Here is a 21,899-nt window from a genome sequence, read left to right on the forward strand (position 1 = left end):
CAATCAAACCCACAGGACTACACTGCTGGGATTCAGGACTGTGGATGAGGACGGCTCCAGCATTCTTGTAGCCACAGGTCCAATCGGCCACCTCAACAATGGAGGAACACGGAACATGGCCAAATCAATGTCCATGATCTCCTTTAAAAACGGGCTTGAGGATGATAGCTTATGGCCTCTTTGTTAAATTAAAACATCATTCGACAGATTTTAGTCGCTTATCAAGGCCATTGGGTTGTTCTTTCATGTCTGTCAGTTTGTTAGTCTCTTTGGACGCTTAATCCTGCAGAGAACACAAAGAAACTGAAGATGTGGAGCGACCAAACCAGAAGCCGAAGCCGGCATAAAGAGGCTCAGTAAAGGTGGTGCTGAAGGTGTGCAGGTGGACCAGAGTGTCAGTAACGATGTAGAAGGACAGCGTGCCGGCGGGGAAGTCCACATACACCGCTACTCTGTCAGTGACGGGATGGCAGTCGGAGGGGAAACTCTGCACCTTCTTTTGGTGCATGACCATGTAGCCTCGATCTGAGCAGCTCAGAGTCCACGACTGATGATTATTTCCGAACAGGCAGTCTTCTGGAGTTCCTCTTTTCCTGATGCTCTTGTAGCTCACTGCCACTTCAACCACGCCTTCCCAATTCACCTCCCAGTAACAGCGACCGGTCAGCGCGTCCGTGCACAGTAACTGGTAGAAGTGAAACCTGTTGGGATGATCGGGATACTGCTGATATTCCGTGACCGGGCTCACCTCCTTCTTGTCGTCAGACACTATGAGCTGTTGATGAGCCGTGTTTGTGTCGAGAGCGAGTTCACAGAAATCTGATGGAGAGATGAAAAAGAAAATACCATCTGATTCTCGTTTCCTCTATCTGCTGTTCTTTTAGGTTAAAACTTTTCTCTAGCTGAAAAAACACAAGCAGGTCTGACCTAATGGGGGCATCTGCTGGGTCGACAAATGAGCCACCACACTGTGCTTATGAGTTGTATAAATAGAACTGGACACACCCCCTGTGACATCCCCCACAGGTGTTTTTTTTTTTTTTGTCATATTGTGTCATGTTGGTAAGAACGTCCCCAACCCTAGCTGATCCAAACATTGACAGATTCTACATTCGACACAAACCAAACAATTTTGATGAACGACACTACCCCACTGGTCATTTTTCAATAAAAACATGAACATCCTGCCCATCTACCCTTCTCCTCTGGTGTTCACCAAGGCTCTGTCCTCGGACCACATGCGAATGATACCCAGCTCTATCTGTTCACCAAACCCACGTCCATCCTCCCTCGCACTTCGCTCTGATTGTTTACAGGGAATAATTCTTAAACTTCTTAAAACTTAACAGTAAGGATACTGAACATCTACTCATTGGAAACAAATCCAGCCTATCAGAATGGAGTAACTTCCCTATCTCCATTGACGACTCCTCCGCTTACCTCCCCCAGTGTAAAGACTCTGGGTGTCATCCTCGATAATGAGCCATCAGTCATTTAGCTTATTTCCATCAGTGAAACATCTTCATTCTCCATTCATCCCTTCCACCGTTGTGGTACTCGGCTTGGTCACGTCGCATCTTATTTACTGAAACTCCCTTCTGTTTGGGATAACCGCCAAGTCCATCCATAAAAGTGCAACTGGCCCCAAACCCTGCTGCCTACATCATCAACAGAACCTCCTCCATCATTCATATAACACTTTCCTTGCAGCATCTCCACTGGTTTCCTATAAAATTCTGCATCATGTATAAGATTCTGCTTATCAACATCCTCAACTGCCGCACCAGTCTCGCTGCCAGTCCTGAAACGTGGACTAGCAGAGTTAGTGGCTGCTAGACTCTCTACTGGTGGGCCAAGGCCGGTCACAGTCGCCTGCCAGGCTCTCAAGCAGCGGGACGAGCGATGGCGTCAAATTGCTAAAATAGCTGCTTCAGGCTGTTTTACCACGTTTCAACCCAGAATCCTTCCAGACCAAATCCGAAATTAAACTGCAGATCAGGATCCAGACCCCAGTTGTCCGTAGAGGAACTGTGGATTTTCAACATTCCTGTTTGTGCAACAGACTCTCTGTTCTTCCAACCCCATATGGTAAGAAGTGATTTTCCTACATAGAGTGGCTTTAAAGTATTTGATGGTAAATCTGAACTCAAACTCACACTTCTTCAGTCCAGGTTTCAGCCTCTGCTCTCCACACTGATCCAGCCTGGGGGAAGAAGGGAAGAATCTTCATCATAAACCTTTCATTCTGACCGAAGACTAGCATGGAAACTTACTAAAATGTATATCTTCAACAATGTCTTGGATACATTTACAGAGAATGGAATGTGTCTGGTCACATTTCAAACAAGAATATGAAAAGAAGCTTCTAGGCTGTTAAACCCAACGATATTGTACAATCCTGATTCTAAGGAGGTTGGGACGTTTGATATCATCAACATCTGTAAAACGTTGGAACGGGGGCAGGTTTATCGTTGTGTAGCCTCTCCTGTTCTTCTGACATCTTTCTAGTTTCAGGAGAGGAATGCTGTCCCATTCCTGTCAACCGCAGAATTCTAGCTGCTCAAGAGACTTGCACCTTTGTTGCTGGATTTTAGGTCCCTTGATGCTTCAGATGTTTGCTGTCGGTGAAAGGTCTTGACAGCAGGTAGATCACCTGGCTGTGAAGGTTAACCCCCCTTCATGAGCACTGCACTCTTCACAACACAGGCCTTGTCCTCTCCTCAGCCAAGGAGATCTCTGTCCAGAGAGTTCTCCACGTGTTTCTTCAGGGGTGGAACAACTTACCAGTGGAGACGAGAGCAGACTCGTCCCAGTGGAGACAATGTTAATCAGCTTCCAGGACATCCTTTTTTCGTGAGCTGCGTTCTAACTGGTCTTGAATCCCGTTTTAGCACCACTTCCATTAGGACTGACATATGTACATAACTGACCGTCCCTTCTGTGGGTCGTTAGCATCTTCTGTCCACTGTCAGCTCTTTACCTGGTTTCAGTCACATGAATCAAACTGTGGATGGTTGTGAAACCATCCATCCATCCATCCATCCATCCATCCATCCATCCATCCATCCATCCATCCATCCATCCATCCATCCATCCATCCATCCATCCATCCATCCACCAATCCATCCACCCATCCATCCACCAATCCATCCATCCATCCATCCATCCATCCATCCATCCATCCATCCATCCATCCATCCATCCATCCATCCATCCATATATCCATCCATCTTCCTCTCATCCAGGTTCAGACAGTGGGTGCAGCAGTGTAATCAGAGGTTCTCCTCCAGCTCCTCCAGAAGTTGTTTCCAGACTAGATGATGATCTCACCAGTGTTTCCTAGATCTACCTCGAGGCCTCCTGCTGGTTGGAGGTTCCTGAAAAACCTCCTCAGGGAGACTTCCAGACACCATGACCACAAGAACCACCTGAGGTGGTTCCTCTGGATACAGAGGAGCCTCTCCTAAAATTGAGACCTTATTTGCTTCAGCCTATGTTCACCGCTGGTTGGACGACAGTGCAATCTGACCTGAGAGTGTCCAGTTTCCAGTTGGGATCCTCCAGTCCAGCAGACAGGAGTTTCACTCCAGACTCTCCAGGATGGTTGTAGCTCAGGTCCAGCTCTCTCAGATGAGAGGGGTTGGAGGTCAGCGCTGAAGCCAGAGAAGCACAGCCGTCCCCTGTGATCATACAGCCCGACAGCCTGCAAAGACACACGCCAACACACACACCTAACTTCTAGCCACGTTCACCGTCTGCCCACCACAACAACTCAGACTGTGTCCACAGAAACATGACAAGAACTGTCACTGACCATCCGAAATGATCCAAACATTACCTGAGAACCTCCAGTTTGCACAGTGGACTCTCCAGTCCAGGTGACAGCAGCTCCAGTCCTGAATCCTGCAGGTCGTTCATGCTCAGGTCCAGTTGTCTCAGACATGATGATTGACAGCGGAGAGCTGATGATAACTCGCGGCAGCTTTTCTGTCTCAGGCAAGTTTGATGAAGCCTGATTCAAGATTATGTCAATAATTAGAATCAACATTCCTGGAGAGGAGGGGAATCCCTGATGGTTTAAGTCTAGTTTTTAGGGGCGTGATAAGTGCAAGATTGGCATACTCAAAGTTAGTAGTAAAACTGAACACAACGATTATAATTTGACTGTTCAATTCAATTCAATTCAATTCAATTTTATTTATATAGCGTCTAATACAACAGATGTTGTCTCTAGACGCTTTCCAGAGATCCAGAACATGAACATAAACATAAACATAAACATAAACCCCCGAGCAATTATTATATAAACAATGGCAGGTAAAAACTCCCTTAGTGGGAGAAAAGCCTTAAGCCAAACAGTGGCAAGGAAAAACTCCCCTTTAGGAGGGAAGAAACCTTGAGCAGGACCAGGCTCATAAGGGGGGACCCTCCTGCCGAAGGCCAGACTGGGGGAGTCAGGGACGTCGACAGCACACAGCAGGCAGGTGGAAGCAGCAGCGGGATGACCAGAGGTGGGGGGGGGGGGGAGGGGGGGCGTCAGCAGCACACAACAGTCATGTGGAAGCAGCAGCGGGATGACCAGGGGGGGGGTGGGGGTGGGTGCAGGCAGGCGGAAGCAGCAACAGCAGACATCCACGTAGGCAGGTGGAAGAAGCAATGGGATGACCAGAGGGGGGGGAGGGCCGGGAACACAGGCCAGAACGCAGCTCCTGAGGCTCCGGCCTGCAAACATACACAAAAGAGAAAAAAGGGGGCCGGCACAAGAAACTACAGGAACAATGGACAAAAATGATAGCTATGAGATATTTATAATAAATAAAAATGGTAATGGAGAAGAGAGGCAGGGAAAAGGAGAGGAGAAGAAGGGTGAGAGGCACCGCCCAGCGGATCATGTCGGTGCCCCCCTGCAACATAAGCCTATAGCAGCATATCTACCACCAAGCTATATTTGAGACTAACTATTATAGTTTTGTTCTATAGCTGCGACTATGACTACTGACTCTAACACACTAAAGTTTACACTACCTAGAGATTTACCAACACCAGCTAGAGGTTTACTAAACACTAACTATAGGCTTTACTAAACAGAAAGGTTTTAAGTTTAGTTTTAAAGGTGGAGGTGGTGTCAGCCTCCTTAACCCAGATTGGAAGTTGGTTCCAAAGTAATGGTGCCTGATAGCAGAACGCCCGCCCTCCAAATCTACATTTAGATACTCTAGGAACTACGAGTAAACCTGCACCCTGGGAGCGGAGAGCTCGGCCAGGAACATAAGGCACTATCAAATCTTGTAAATACTGCGGAGCTAAGCCGTTTTGGGCTTTATATGCAAGTAATAAAATTTTAAATTGAATTCTGAATTTTACAGGTAGCCAATGGAGCGACGCTAACACTGGAGAGACGTGGTCTCTCCTGCTAATTCCTGTCAGTACTCGTGCTGCTGCATTCTGGATCAGCTGGAGCCTATTCAGCAAATTACTTGGACATCCTGCTAACAACACATTACAGTAATCCAGTCTAGAAGATACAAACGCATGAACTAGTTTCTCTGCATCCCTCTGCGAGAGGATTTTCCTAATTTTTGCAATATTACGGAGATGGAAAAACGCTATTTTACAAACCTGATTAACATATGGTTTAAACGACAAATCCTGATCGAAAACAACACCAAGGTTTCTCACAGTTGCACTGGAAGCCATCACAACACCATCTAATCCCTTCCTAAGATGCTCTGGACCAAGAATGATAACCTCTGTTTTATCTGAATTTAGAAGCAAGAAATTTCTGGACATCCAGTCCTTGATGTCCCTAAGACATGCCTGAAGTTTAACTAATGGTTCTGTTTCATCCGGCTTCATAGACAAGTAGAGCTGCGTATCATCAGCATAACAATGAAAGTGTATGCCGTGATTCTGGATTATACTTCCCAACGGCTGCATGTATAAACTGAACAAGACTGGCCCTAGCACTGAACCCTGCGGAACCTGTTAGCAACAGTAACCAAGGGGCACACTGACTGGTCATTTGTTTTTTCTTTTAAATATATTTTTATCCCTGGTTTTTTCCCCATTTTTATCAGCCAGTGCTCACACCTACCATTGCTACCCTCTACCAACCCCAGGAGGGCCTAACTGAGCTCAAGTCTCCTTCATACTTGAGGAGCCAACCCCACCCAGGGTGTGGGCGCTGAAGTCATGGGGGAACTTAACACACATTCAGCGCCCACAGCATTCCCGGCGGGAATTGAACCCAGAACCTTGTTGCTATGAGACGGCTGCACTACCAGCTGCGCCACCGTGCCCCCTTGACTGGTCATTTGTATGTGGGATCAGATCAATCGTCAGATCAGATGTGGGATCAGATCACCGGTATCTTTATCGTTTCCAGCTGGTCCAAAATGCTGCTGCTCAGCTCTAAACTGGACCAGAGATGGTATACTCCATGGGGGCGTGTATTTACTCGTTCTGTCCACTGTGGGAAGGATTTTACTGATTGTTTTCAGGTTTTTTGCAGGTTAGCATCACAATATTTGTCTGAGCTTATTCATCTTAATCCTTGCTAAAAGACCTCAGAACTCCAGAGAACAATATGATTTATTCGATTATTAATCTAATTATTAAGTATTGAATTTAGTAATTTACTGTTAAGACAAGTAACTCTACCTAGAGTTCCAGTTTTCACCATTTTTAAAACATACTAATATAAAGTAATGTTTACTTTCATTCATGAGTTTATCTTCTTGTTCCTTGGTTTTTACTCTTCAGGGACCTGGAATCAAGACGTATGTGCGGTTTTCAGTGTCTTTCATCTTCTATCTGCAACTGTTTCTTTATCAGTTTAATCTAAAATGTAGAGATTTTTTGAATTTATTACAAACTCTGGAAATATGTCACTCCGCTGCTAATCTCTCTGCACTGGCTTCCAGTTGCAGCTCGCATCAAGTTCAAAGCTCTGCTTTTGACTTACCAAACAATTACCCAAATGGCTCCTGCCTACCTTCACTCCTTCATCCAGAGCTACACTCCCTCTCGATGACTCAGCCAGTGAAAGATGCTTGGTGCTTCCACTACAACGTGGCGTGAAATCAGTAACTAGACTCTTCTCCTCCATTGTTCCCCGATGGTGGAATGACCAACCAAACTCTGTTCGATCTGCAGGGTCTGTATTTACTTTTAAGAGCAAGCTAAAGACTGAGCTCTTTAAGGAGCACTTCTGCATCTAGTAAACTTCTCTGCTCATCAAAATTAGTAAGAAGATCCAGCTCTTTGCAGGACTCAGCACTGAGAAAGCTGCATGCACTTATGACAAGATGATGGTGTTTTTTTAGAGGTAGCTTTCTTGTATAAGGGGACTGTTGGGTTGGGGCGAAAATAAAAAATAAAATAAATTCTAGCATTAGCATTAACATTTGTCTGAGCTTATTCATCTTAATCCTTGCTAAAAGACCTCAGAACTCTAGAGAACAATATGATTTATTCGATTATTAATCTAATTATTAAGTATTGAATTTAGTAATTTACTGTTAAGACAAGTAACTCTACCTAGAGTTCCAGTTTTCACCATTTTTAAAACATACTAATATAAAGTAATGTTTACTTTCATTCATGAGTTTATCTTCTTGTTCCTTGGTTTTTACTCTTCAGGGACCTGGAATCAAGACGTATGTGCGGTTTTCAGTGTCTTTCATCTTCTATCTGCGTCTGTTTCTTTATCAGTTTAATCTAAAAGGTAGAGATTTTTTGAACTTGTTACAAACTCTGGAAATATGTCACTCCGCTGCTAATGGCCCGGTTTCCCAGATCAGTTAAGTAGCTCTTAACAGCAAAAGACTTCTTTCACAGGCTCCTTAAGATGGTTTGAAAGAAGTCTTTCGCTGTTAAGAGCTACTTAACTGATCTGGGAAACCGGGCCAATGTCTCTGCACTGGCTTCCAGTTGCAGATCGCATCAAGTTCATCAAAATTAGTAAGAAGATCCGGCTCTTTGCAGGACTCAGCACTGAGAAAGCCGCATGCACTTATGACAAGATGATCGCATGATGGTGTCTTTTTAGAAGTAGCTTTCTTGTATAAAGGGACTGTTGGGTTGGGCTAAAATAAAAAATAAAAGAAATTCTAGCATTAGCATGGCAGAACCTTTGTTCAACTAGACTCAGCAGTCTGACCAGCACTGATCCAGCTGGACCCTCCTATGGGATTTCTTGCTGGTGTTTTTCTCTCAGATGTAAGTCGCTTTGGATAAAAACGTCTGCTAAATGACAGTAGTAGTAGTGGTAGAAGTAGAGATAGTAGTAGTAGTATTAGTAGTAATTATGATGTATTGTCAAATTAATAAATCTCATTTCAGAGATGGATGATTTCACTCAGAGTAAATCATTTTCATCTTAAACTGAGTGTTCCTCTCTTGTATTTTAGCTGGTATTTTTTACAGAGCACATCATAGATGACTGTGAGAGAACGAATGACCAACTGATATAAAATTTGTAACATACCTGAGAAGTGTGTTTTGATTGTTCAAAAACTCCAAGTGGCGTTTGGCCTCAAAAACAACTTCATGGGCTCACCTGAGAACCTCCAGTTTACAGTGAGGACTCTCCAATCCAGCTGACAGCAACTCCAGCCCTGAATCCTGCAGCTGGTTCGTACTCAGGTCCAGTTGTCTCAGACACGATGACTGGGAGGAGAGAACTGATGAGATCTCCGAGCAGCTTGTCTGTCTCAGGCCAGTTTGATGAAGCCTGATTCACAAAGATTATGTCAATAATTAGAATCAACATTCCTGGAGAGGAGGGGAATCCCTGATGGTTTAAGTCTAGTTTTTGGGTGTGATGAGTGCAAGAGTGGCATACCCAAAGTTTTTTTTTTCTTGTTTCTTCCAAAACTGTTTTTATTAATGTTTTCTACATATATAAAGTACATTCAGTACAATTACAGGCAATGATATCAATTAAACACTCTCGTAGACAGAATGATCAGATATCTAAATCATATGATCAGATAAATAAAGGACAAAAACCAATAAAAAAATAAATAAATATATATATATATACAGTATATATATATATATACATGTATATGTACCTGTGTATATATATATATATATATATATATATATATATATATATATATATATATATATATATATATATATATATATATATATGCCCAATAGTACCAGATAATATTCAGACTTTTCAAACCTCCTTTATTGTAAGGTAAATGTAGTAGTGACAATCTAATTCTGGCACGCTTTCGTGCATGTACGTCAAACCGTATTATGGGGCTTGAGGCACAAAGTTTTTTCTGACTGGACCAATCAGATAAAGGGTGGGTGCGCTTTTTGGCGTCTAGCGTCGCCACGGTAACGCTTTTGACTGAGAAAAGTAATGCGCGTTGTCGCAGGAGACGAACATTTTGATGTATAACACACCTGGGTGGACGTTACAGTTCGGGCCGTATTAACTGCCGAAGGAATGGCATAAATTGCGCCAAAATTACACGATTAATTCAAAATGGCCGACTTCCTGTTCGGTTTCGGCCATGGTGCCAAGAGACTTTTCTTTAAGTTGCGACATGATACAGGTGTGTAGCGATTTTCGTGCATGTACGTCAAACCGTATTGTGGGCTTGAGGCACAAAGTTTTCTAGGGGGCGCTGTTGAGCCATTAGGCCACGCCTATTAATTTGGCTTTTGGGGCATGTTTAGGGGGGCAAAAAGGCCCTCCTTTCGTCAGAAGAAAGAAAGAATTAAAAAAAAAAAAAATCCTACAGATACAATAGGGCCTTCGCACTGTAAGTGCTCGGGCCCTAATTACTAGTGGTCAAATCGGTCATACCACTATTACCAGCATACACGCGTAATATACTGATGTGTATGTGCAAACATTCATATATATATATACACTTATAAACATATGCACAAACAAACATCAGCATACCCATAACAGAGGCCAGCAATTGTTAAATCCCCTATGAAGTAATGGGCTTTATGTTTACTTGTAACCTGGTACACAGTCACACTCACATCCTCGCGTCCATGCAGTATTAATCAGAATTGTTCAGCCTAGTCTGCCGCTGTCTGTCTCTCAACCTCCGATATTTATTCAGCCAGTTTCTTCTTTTATCTTGTTAATGAAGGTTTGTACTTCAGTCGGATTGTTAAAAGTGTGTGTTTTTTCTCTGTACGTTATTATACCGTGTCTGAGTCCCAGGCTCCGCAGCTGCCGGCGCACTGAGTTGTACTGTCTCCGCTGCTTGTGCATTTCAGTGGCGAAGTCGCTGTAGAAACGCACCTAATGCTTCTTGTAGAGGACGTCCTTCTTCGCTGTAGTTGCCTTTATCGCCGCCATCTTCTGCTTGTAGTTCAAGAACTTCATAATCAAAGTTCTCGGTGGCGCTTCGTTGTCTCTCCTCGGCCCGACCCAGTGCGCCCTCTCTATCAATCGGACGCCGCAGGGGAGCCGTCTCCAGCGCCTCCGGCATCCAGGCTTCCAGGAATGAGCAGGGGTCCGGGCCCTCAGCACCCTCGGGGAGGCCCACTAGCCTCAAGTTGTTCAGCCGTGACCTCGTCTCCATGTCGATAACTTTATCCTCCAGGAGTTTGTTTTTCCCTTTCAGTGTTTGGACCATCTCCCGCAGCTCGACGTGCTCGTCCTCCACTGTTGACACACGTACCTCCGCTTGTGTAATTCTTTCGGCACAGTCAGACAATTCTCTCTTTGTTTCCTCTACGGCAAGTAGGATCCCGTCTAGTCTGGCCGAAAAATCGGACTTTAAGCCGTTTATTGTGGTGTTCTCCAGCCTCTCGGCACGCATTCAGCGCCCACAGCGAATTGAACCCAGGACCTTGTTGTTGTGAGACGGCTGTACTACCAGCTGCGCCACCGTGCCCCCTTGACTGGTAATTTGTATGTGGGATCAGATCAATCGTCAGATCAGATGTGGGATCAGATCACCGGTCTCTTTATCGTTTCCAGCTGGTCCAAAATGCTGCCTCTCAGATCTAAACTGGACCAGAGATGGTATACTCCATGGGGGCGTGTATTTACTCGTTCTGTCTGACTCCAGAGAATAATATGATTTATTCGATTATTAATCTAATTATTACCGTATTTTCGCGACCATTAGGCGCATATAAACGTCTTATTTAAAAAAAAAATGTACCGCGCGCCCAATGACGCAAAAGCGCCTATTGTATTATTGTAAAGGTGGATTTATGGTTCTGCGTTACACCAACGCAGAGCCTACGGCGTAGGGCTGCGTCGACTTAACGCGGATCCATAAGGCGGACGTAATTGAGGCCACCATGAGAAGTTAAGGGGGAAGGGGGGGAGGGGCGTGATTTGCGGATGTAGGAGGGACCACCATGAGATTTTAAAGGGGGAAGGGGGGCGCGTGAATTGCCCGGCGGCGGCTCCGTGGCGGGGCTCCTGGGGCGGACGGGCAGACTCGGACTCGCTACCGAGAAGGAGACGCTGCTCCCGGGGGAGCTGCGCCGCAGAGGCGGGCCCGAAGGCTGGGAGGAACCGCCGACCGAGCAGCAGCCGACACGTGACGACACAGCCGACTCGTCGGCTGCCTCTCGGTCGGTCAGCGGGCTCCGTCGTTTACTGTTGAAGGATTCTAGATGCGTGGACTGACGTGTCTGCTGGGTTGGACTGTTTTTCGGGCTTTTGCAAAAGCCGGCATCATTTCCGAGGGGCCGCACGGCACGGAAAATGACTTGGCTGCAGCGCGGCCAGAGAGCTGCGGGCTCTGCCCGTTGCAGCTGATCAGTTCTCCCGGTCTCAGCGCGATCAGGCTCGGATGAATGCAGAAACGGAGGATCAAGATTTTGATGGGTTTGATTAATGTAATAATTTAAATAAAGTACAATCAAACTAAGTTTTGCTCCCGCTTTATTTTTAATAAATTTTTTTTCGCTCTATTTGTGTGTGTTGTGCGCTCCGTGTGTGTAGACGGCGGTGCGCCATATGTGTGTTTTAAATACAGAAACACAAAACTGAGGGTGCGCCTTTCCACACGGCGCGCCGAATGGTCGGGAAAATACGGTAAGTATTTAATTTAGTAATTTACTGTTAAGACAAGTAACTCTACCTAGAGTTCTAGTTTTTACCATTTTTAAAACATACGAATATAAAGTAATGTTTACTTTCATTCATGAGTTTATCTTCTTGTTCCTTGGTTTTTACTCTTCAGGGACCTGGAATCAAGACGTATGTACGGTTTTCAGTGTCTTTCATCTTCTATCTGCGTCTGTTTCTTTATTAGTTTAATCTAAAATGTAGAGATTTTTTGAACTTGTTACAAACTCTGGAAATATGTCACTCCGCTGCTAATCTCTCTGCACTGGCTTCCAGTTGCAGCTCGCATCAAGTTCAAAGCTCTGCTTTTGACTACCAAACAATTGGCCAAATGGCTCCTGCCTACCTTCACTCCTTCATCCAGAGCTACACTCCCTCTCGATGACTCAGCCAGTGAAAGATGCTTGGTGCTTCCACTACAACGTGGCGTGAAATCAGTAACTAGACTATTCTCCTCCATTGTTCCCCGATGGTGGAATGACCAACCAAACTCTGTTTGATCTGCAGGGTCTGTATCTACTTTTAAGAGCAAGCTAAAGACTGAGCTCTTTAAAGGAGCACTTCTGCATCTAGTAAACTTCTCTGCTCATCAAAATTAGTAAGAAGATCCAGCTCTTTGCAGGACTCAGCACTGAGAAAGCCGCATGCACTTATGACAAGATGATCGCATGATGGTGTCTTTTTAGAGGTAGCTTTCTTGTATAAAGGGACTGTTGGGTTGGGCTAAAATAAAAAATAAAAGAAATTCTAGCATTAGCATGGCAGAACCTTTGTTCAACTAGACTCAGCAGTCTGACCAGCACTGATCCAGCTGGACCCTCCTATGGGATTTCTTGCTGGTGTTTTTCTCTCAGAGAAAAACACCAGCTCAGAGCGAAAAGTCGCTTTGGATAAAAACGTCTGCTAAATGACAGTAGTAGTAGTGGTGGTAGAAGTAGAGATAGTAGTAGTAGTATTAGTAGTAATTATGATGTATTGTCAAATTAATAAATCTCATTTCAGAGATGGATGATTTCACTCAGAGTGAATCATTTTCATCTTAAACTGAGTGTTCCTCTCTTGTATTTTAGCTGGTATTTTTTACAGAGCACATCATAAATGACTGTGAGAGAACGAATGACCAACTGATATAAAATTTGTAACATACCTGGGAAGTGTGTTTTGATTGTTCAAAAACTCCAAGTGGCGTTTGGCCTCAAAAACAGCTTCATGGGCTCACCTGAGAACCTCCAGTTTACAGTGAGGACTCTCCAATCCAGCTGACAGCAACTCCAGCCCTGAATCCTGCAGGTTGTTCGTACTCAGGTCCAGTTGTCTCAGACATGATGACTGGGAGGAGAGAACTGATGAGATCTCCGAGCAGCTTTTCTGCGTGAGGCCATTTAGGTTCAGCCTGAAACAAAACAGAGGAAGCTTCTGTCATGGTCTGAATGATCTCAATGCCAGACGAACCCGGCCACATGCTTCCTTTCTCTGACCGGTGGTTTGTCTCTCCAGTAGTGTCCAGTGGCGGTTTCTTCTGCAGATGCAGGAGTGTCTGAGAAACTCACAGGAGCATTACGGCTGCTGACACTCCTCCACCGCTTGTTGCGGATGTAACCATCGAAGTGTTTAAGTGTGCATTCACATGTTTTGGTACGCAGCGTGGTGTGCCCTCAGTTCACACCGGGGGCCTTATGTACTAAGAGTGCGGCGCACAAAAAACGTGCGTTCGCCACTTTCAACGCTCACGGTCGAATGTACAAAGAATGACGTGAACGTAGAAAGTTGCGGTCCGGCACTCACACATTAAAGGTATTGTGACATGAAAAACAAATTTTTCTTGATTTTTTGTGTTTTGTTGGGTGTCTTGACATCAATTACACCCAAAAAACAACGAACTTTTAACATTCAGTGTATTGTGTGCTTTCTGGGATTTTCCGCATAACTATGCAACGGCGCATGTGGTTTGGTGGCGGAACGTGACGTCACGCCCCGCTAAATCACCGCCCCCTCCACCCAGCTCCCTGTCTCCTCTCCTCTCCAGCGCACCATAAAGGCTGATTTATGGTTCCGCGTTACACCGACGCAGAGCCTACGGCGTAGGGTTACGCGGCGACGCGCACCGTACGCTGAACCCTACGGCGTAGGCTCTGCGTCGATTTAACGCGGAACCATAAATCAGGCTTAACACGGAGCTGTTTAGAGCCTCTTTTGTTCTCATCACCGGAGGAAAACTGCTAAGAAGACCCGCGGCCACTGACTGGACTTAAGATAAGGGGACACTGCTGCTTGCATGCCTTTATTTTTATGATTGTTTGCTGTGGACTGTCTGCTTCGCCCTGCTGCTTTTCCGTGCATGCTTCGCCTGTCGCTCCTGGCTTAACTCTCCATTGGAGGAGGTTTGGAGGAGGAGCGCGGCAATGATTGACAGGAAAGGGGGAAAAGGAAGCAATTTTCACGGCGCAAAAAAACACCGTCATAAAAAGCCAGGAATAGAGTACTGGAGTGAAGTTTTTCTTGTTACACTCTTTTAGACACATTTGAGGGATGTTGGCCAAGACTTTTAATAGTGTTAAAAGCATGTTAAAAATGATGTCACAATACCTTTAAGGCTGGTGTACGCACTTTTCTGAGGTTTTGTCCATTGGCGACACTCACTGGTGATGCAGTGAAGTGCAGAATATGAACGTCAACAATAAATTCACAACCACGTGAAGGACACAACAGTCCCCACATCACCAGATAAATTACACAAGAGTGGAGCTGCAACAATCTCACAATCAACCACATGATCTGAACAAACAACTAGAGGCAGGAGCTCAACGATGGAACCTGCAAATCCCGATGGCAGCCTTGGCTCCATTAGAGGAACCTGCTGATGGCAGGATCAGGAGCGAGTCTTCAGGGACCAGACCAGACCAGGAGTAAGACTGAACCATCAGCTGGTTTAGGTACCAAGAGGATCCTCCTGGATCTCTGTCCTGAACTGGACCAGCTGCTCCGGTTCAGACCAACATGATGCTTCCAGCTGGAGCTGCTGACAGGTCGGACATCTGTCACCATGACGACCGTATGGGAGGACTACTAGAGATTAAAGCCAGATCCTAAAACATCCCATAACTGTGTCTGGACAGAAATACATTAAAATAAATGTTTTGCAAAAACCGGTTCTGTAAAGTTGTCTTAAAAAAAAAAAAAAAAAAGGTGTCACGGGAAGGTTGGTTGGTACGAACTGATGTGATTCAGCAATGATGAATAAAGTTTTTATTGAATGTTTAGGCTACTTTCAGAGTCTGATATCGAGTCAGCTGCAGGTGCTGCAGGATCCAGAAAGTGTTTCTCCGGTGATGGACCGGGATCTAGACCAGTCTCTCCTCCTGCGGATGCAACACTCCGAGTTAAAGCAACTTTGCTCCTTATTTCTCACGTTTGCACCTCGATAATCCCGTCGGCACAAATTGTCTTTATTTCTGCAGCAGAGGAATCAGATCGTGATGCTTCATGTTTTAAATATAAATGTATATTGTTCACATTGTTATACTTATGAGAGAGGTGATCGCGGACATCCACAATGTGTAAGAGTCAATAAACGTGTTTGGATTTAATCCGTTAGTATATAATATGCATGACAATAAAGTGGAACGAGGAGCCGTTTTTCATCCACCAACTTAAGTTCTGGTGTCGGTTCTTAAATTACAAACAAGAAAAGCAGAGTGTAATGATGCACTAACGCTGCCCATAAACATTCACTAACCCGTACAATCATAATAAAACCACAACTCTTCACGGAACGCAACGCAAAGCAAAGAACAGCATTACCCATAATGCATTGCAGCTGAAATCGGAAGAAATGCCCAAAATAAATTATTTATTCCAGCTCACAGCCGATGTTTTTTTTAATTTGTTTGACCTGTTTTTGCAAATTTCTTGTTAGGTTGAGCGGTTTTTAATTGATAATTATCTTCATTATCATATTCAAACATACAGGTATGTATTTGAGGGAGGAGACAGGGCGGAGTGTTGTGCTCCCGCATGTGCGCTCAAATCCACGCTGATTGGGATGTACAGAGAGACCTGCGTGGATTTGGGCGAACGCACAGTTTTGTACATCTGAATTTTTGTGTTCATGTAAATTCCACGCACGGTTTCACGTTGAAATCCCCACACTCTTAGTACATGAGGCCCCAGATGACATCCAATCATGTTTCGGTTTGGTTCAAGTTCACAAGTGTTGTTCTCACTTTTGTCGCGTGTCCCACAACCACCCGTAAGTGCTGTCACTGATCACTATCAGTGTTGGTGGAAATTCATGTTTCCATCACAACCGGCCTGAAGGCAAGAGCTGAAATGCAGTCCACATGGCTGGCCAGGCTGCATTTATAGGGGGGTAATAGTGACTGGTGTCTGATCTTTGATCACACTTACTTTTAATGTCCTTTCACCATCTTCCTGCATAGATTCAGTACTGACTGGTTACAGCAGGGTTACGGACTAGACTGAATGTAAGTGCTGCTCTTCATCGTGAGGATGCTTCCCATGAAAGTGTCAATAAAGGTAAATGTAAACTGGGTCCTGCTTGGATCATGGAGTAAACTTTAAGAACAAAACAACCAAAAAAAGAAATGTGATCACCTCCATGCGCTGAATCTCAATCAGCTTCACGTAAAACCATGACATCACCTCACCTGAGACTCTCCAGTTGACAGTGTGGACTCTGCAGTCCAGCAAACAGCGGCTCCAGTCCTGGATCCTGCAGGTTGTTGTCGCTCAGGTCCAGCTCTCTCAGACCACAAGACTTGGAGACCAGAAGGGATGAAAGTTTTTCACAGCTTTTCTCTGACAGATAACAGCCAGCCAGCCTTAAAGACAGAGATGGACAGTCTCTCAAACTCCAAAGGACTATCTTCTTGTTTCACTAAAAAAACAGATGCACCACTGTGTTCTGGACCATCATTAATGGTTTCACAACTCAAGCTGGAGGACTTGCCCTGCACCAGGACGTTGGGGGCATAGTTGGTTAGGTATGGCCTGGTTTTCTTTTTATAGTAAAATGCAAATCGGCAACATCCGGTAACATGGATAACCTGGTCAGAGATGGATTCTTGATCATCAGCGATAACAGTTTGTAAGGTGTGATAAATGTAGAGGCGATGTTGATTTAAAAGTCCTGGTGGACATGAGTATGAGCATGAGTGACCAAGACCTGGGTCTTAGTGGTTTAATTTAAAATATTGTTCCTTCATCCACTAGTGAAGAGATGTCAAGGTCATCTGGTCTTATTTGCATAGCAGTGATATCATGACCTGGAGCAATGAAGTCATATAGATCGAAAATACAGGCGGACGCAACACCTTGCTTTCACCTAGCTAGAGGTGATGAAGAGGGGTAAAGAAGCAGTGAAAGTGGGCAAAGGAACTTCCTGCCTCGAGATTACATGAGCAGGTGCATTTTGGACTAACAGATGTTTATGGAGAGACTTGACTGAAAGGTCAGACAGAAAGAAAAGAGAGTAATCAATAGTGGGAAGTGGCAAAGAAATGAGAAGTGGAGGTTGGGATTAGAAATGGCCAGAGGTAGTGAATGATCGAGGTGTGGTAGGACAGCAGTTGGTAGAAATATAGATATTGGTGTCGTTGAAAGTTTTTGTTAAAAATGTATGTCAAACTTCCAGAAGATGTGACCAAAAGAAAGCAAGTACATATTGATAAGCAAATGTACCAAGACTAAGCCTTGGGGAACTCTCAAGATCATGAGAAAGGGGCGGGATTTAAGGGACCATAGCTGAGTGTGAGTGGGCCTGAACAGTTATGATTTAAACTAGAGATTTCAGTGATCGTAAGCTTGTCAATGTGAATGCTGTAAAGAAATGGTGCCAATGGTCATGTTCAGATCCAGAAGGAGAAGAACTGGTAATAGTCCAGAATAAGCTGCCAGGAGGTCGTTAGTGATTTTAATCAAAACTGCTTCGATGCCGTGGAGAGGACGGACACCAGAGTGGTGTTGTTTCTCTGATTCTCACTTAGGTCAATATTAGCAAGAGACACAATCCCTTTTTAAGAATTTTGGAAAGGAACTGGACGTCAGTGGGGTCAGAATAAGTATTTTATAGAAGAACAGTTAAGAAAACTGAGCTGAAAGGCGAGAGGACACTTCCTGAGGAAAGTAAATGATAACATTGATCAGAAAAACTACGGAGGAAAGGAAGGCTTATACTGAGACAGGTAGAAGGCTTGAATTTCTTGTGATCTGAGGGTTCTCTTAGGGGTGGTAGACTAAAACAGAGAAGCGGGTCAGAGGGACTGGAAATGGAACCACTGGAAGAATTAGTTGAATTGATACATTCTAAACATGAGTTACAGTAAATATCTGCAGACTTCTGAACACCTACATAACATTCTTGGCGGCTTTGACCACTGGAAGCAGCCTCAGAAGAGCCTCCTCCGAAGCTTCCTCTGAAGAGTATTTCTTGAGGTCAAACACCTCCAGATCTTCTTCTGAAGACAGTAAGATGAAGACCAAAGCTGACCACTGAGCAGGAGACAGTTTCTCTGTGGAGAGACGTCCTGAACTCAAGTAGTGCTGGATCTCCTCCACCAGAGAACCATCATTCAGTTCATTCAGACAGTGGAACAGATTGATGCTCCTCTCTGCAGACAGGTCCTCACTGATCTTCTTCTTAATGTACTGGACTGTTTCCTGTCTGGTCTCTGAGCTTCTGTCTGACTTTATTAGCAGGTCCCTTAGTCTATCCTGATGGGTCTCCAGTGAAAGACCCAGGAAGAAGCGGAGGAACAAGTCCAGGTGTCCATTTGGACTCTGTAAAGCCTTGTCAATGAAAATCCTGTGGATCACTGTTGGGGTCTTCTTGCTCAACAGTTGTGGAAGATATTTCAGGGACATTTTTGGTGGCAAGCCTATGACACTTTGGTTGTGCTTAATAAGTGACATCCTGACATGAACAGCAGCCAGAAACTCCTGAACACTCAGGTGGACAAAGCTGAACATCTTTTCTCTCTCCTTCCTCCCACGCTCTTCTCTGAAGATCTCTGTGAACACTCCTGAACACACCGACGCCTCACTGAAATCGATGCCGCTCTCTCTCATATCATTCTCGTAGAAGATCAGGTTTCCCTTCTCGAGCTGCTGAAAAGCCAGTTTTGCTAACGACTCGATGCACTGAATGCTCTTCTCTGGACCATACTTGTCTTTGGTCAGGTCGATCTGGAACACCAGGAACTCTGTGTACATCTCAGTCAGGGTCCTGGGCAGCTCTCCTCCCTGTCTGGTTTTCAGCATGTCCTCCAGAACCGTAGCAGTGATCCAGCAGAAAACTGGGATGTGACACATGATGTGGAGGCTTCGTGATGTCCTGATGTGGGAGATGATTCTGTTGGCCTGGTCCTCAACTCTGAACTTCTTCCTGAAAAACTGGTCCTTCTGAGGATCAGTGAAGCCCCTGACCTCAGTCATACAGCTGATAAACTTTCGAGGGATCTGATTGGCTGCGGCAGGTCGCGTAGTTATCCAGATGCGAGCAGAGCGCAGCAGTTTTCCATTGATGAGTTTCCTCAGCAGAACCTCTGTTTTAGTTGACTCTGTAACATCCAGGGAGCGAATGTCGTCAACATTAAGGTCCAGATGAAGGCGACTCTCGTCCAGTCCATCAAACACAAACAGAAGTTTGAATTTGCTTTTGTCGTAGTTGCTGTTTCCTGATGACTGAAGACTCGTAAATATGGAATTAAGAGCTTCCTTTTTGATGTCCACAGTTTCTGGGATACATTCATGAATGAGCTCTGCCAAAGTGAACTTCTCCCCCTTCAGTGGGTTCAGCTGACGGAAGGTGAATGGGAAAAGAAGATGCACATCTTGATTGCATTTCTGTTCACCCCAATCCAGCACAAACTTGTGCACGAGGAAGGTTTTTCCAATTCCAGCGATTCCACTGGTCAGGACAGTTTTTATGGGTTGGTATTCTCCAGAAGGGTGTTTGAACATGTCTCTGGTTTTCACTGGTTTCTCTGTTTCTGCTGGCTTCCATACCCTCTCAATCTGCCGGACTTCATGCTGCGTGTCGATGTGAACGTGACAGCCGGCTGTGATGTACAGCTCCGTGTAGATATCAACCAGACGCTGTTTATCTGCTGCCCAGCCTTCTTGTGCGCACATGAACTTATCCTGGAAGTTTGATTGAAGCATCCGTTGGTAAGAGGTGATGGAGCATGTTTCTGGAGCTGGAACCATCGCATCTGTGACAAACAGAAAGAGGAATGCTTGAGCTAAACTGATGTCATAAATTCACAAAAATTGTTGTCCAGAAAGCTGGACATACAGCATTTTATATTATAAAATGCTATATATAACTGGAGCGGGGGTCCATTGCTATAGGTTATTCAGTCTTTATACAAGAATTTGGTCCACAAATCAGCAATTCAGGGTCTTTCTGTAGGGATCAGGGCTAGCCTTTGTCGCTGAGGGTTCCTTTTGCAAGATTCTTCAGATAGTTGTTGGTGTACACTGCCTTAGTTTTAGGTCATTACTGACAATTAACCATCATTTCCTTATCGCCAAAAAAATTTTATTTCAGTTTTCTCTTTGCTTAAATGGAGGAATCTTTGTTGCATCTAGTCATTTACATCCTCGAGCAATTAATATAATAAGGTGATATAACTCTGTTGGGCGTCGTCCATATGCCCATGTGAACTCTGAACTTATAAATGTATATGAACATTTTGTGAATGTGTATATTCAACTTTGAAACTGCTCAGCTGAAAATCGGCTGTAATGTGCCTCCAAAAATGGCCGCCTTGCCATGAACTACAACCCCCAGCATGCCTTGCGTGGGGGGGCGGCGCCTACAAGCGGCGCGCATCCAATCGCAACGAGGCACCGATGACATCACCACAGCGCGCGTAGGATCAAAACGCTGCGCTGCTCCTTCTTCGTTCTCTTATTCCTTCATCAACCGGTGGGTCAGCACGTCCTTTTGGCTCCGGGCCAAAGGGACCACGACCTTCCACCCCAAAGGGGGGGTAAGAGGGGAGATCCGCGGCGTGCTCCAGCCGGTCCGGCCGGAGGATCAGCGAGGATCCACGGCGCGGACTGCGGCGCGGACTGCGGCGCCGACTGCGGCGCGGACTGCGGCGCGGCATCCCTCTCTCCCTTTTTCTCTCTTCTGCACTTCATCTCATCCGAGCTGGATCTTTTGGCTCCGGGCCAAGATCCCATCTCCTCTTCTCCCCCCGGCTGGGGGGAGGTGTAAGGTCCGTTGGACCTGCAGCCCGTTGAAGCCGCGGTCCGCGGAGCCGTTCCCATTAACTCTTGGTCTCAACTTTTCATCCGGAGCTCCGACTCCCACTTCACGTGTCCCCGGTCCCTGGGAGCTGGAGAGGGGGGGAGAGCCGCTTCGATGCTCGGCCCCGATCCAGGGTGAGACCCGTTCCTCTTTCTAACTTCTCTCTCTGCTCTTGAGTTCACCTGAAAGGACCTGTGGCCAGCTTGCCCAGCGCAGAACCGAGACGCATCCCGCCGCCCCGTCCAGGGCCACGCGCTCATCAGCCCGACGGTAACCCGCACGTCCCAGAAGTGCAGAAGAGAGAAAAAGGGAGAGAGGGATGCCGCGCCGCAGTCCGCGCCGCAGTCCGCGCCGCGGCATCCCTCTCTCCCTTTTTCTCTCTTCTGCACTTCATCTCATCCGAGCTGGATCTTTTGGCTCCGGGCCAAGATCCCATCTCCTCTTCTCCCCCCGGCTGGGGGGAGGTGTAAGGTCCGTTGGACCTGCAGCCCGTTGAAGCCGCGGTCCGCGGAGCCGTTCCCATTAACTCTTGGTCTCAACTTT

General features: G+C 45.6%; 1 protein-coding gene across 1 annotated transcript in view; it reads right to left on the reverse strand.

Annotated features, from left to right (window-relative positions):
- Positions 1 to 277: 277 nt before the first annotated feature.
- The window catches only part of LOC133445876 (NACHT, LRR and PYD domains-containing protein 12-like), a 33,457-nt gene continuing 11,835 nt past the window's right edge, over positions 278 to 21,899 (reverse strand). Inside the window, exons 3-9 of the mRNA XM_061723384.1 lie at positions 18,450 to 20,310; positions 16,747 to 16,920; positions 13,299 to 13,472; positions 8,561 to 8,734; positions 3,530 to 3,703; positions 2,157 to 2,203; positions 278 to 819 (exon numbers count right to left, since the gene is read on the reverse strand). Of these exons, the coding sequence (XP_061579368.1) occupies positions 278 to 819; positions 2,157 to 2,203; positions 3,530 to 3,703; positions 8,561 to 8,734; positions 13,299 to 13,472; positions 16,747 to 16,920; positions 18,450 to 20,310 (3,146 nt within the window). The remainder of the gene's footprint in view (positions 820 to 2,156; positions 2,204 to 3,529; positions 3,704 to 8,560; positions 8,735 to 13,298; positions 13,473 to 16,746; positions 16,921 to 18,449; positions 20,311 to 21,899) is intronic.

Source organism: Cololabis saira, chromosome 1 (assembly GCF_033807715.1).
Source record: "Cololabis saira isolate AMF1-May2022 chromosome 1, fColSai1.1, whole genome shotgun sequence".
In the NCBI taxonomy this organism is placed as follows: domain Eukaryota; kingdom Metazoa; phylum Chordata; class Actinopteri; order Beloniformes; family Belonidae; genus Cololabis; species Cololabis saira.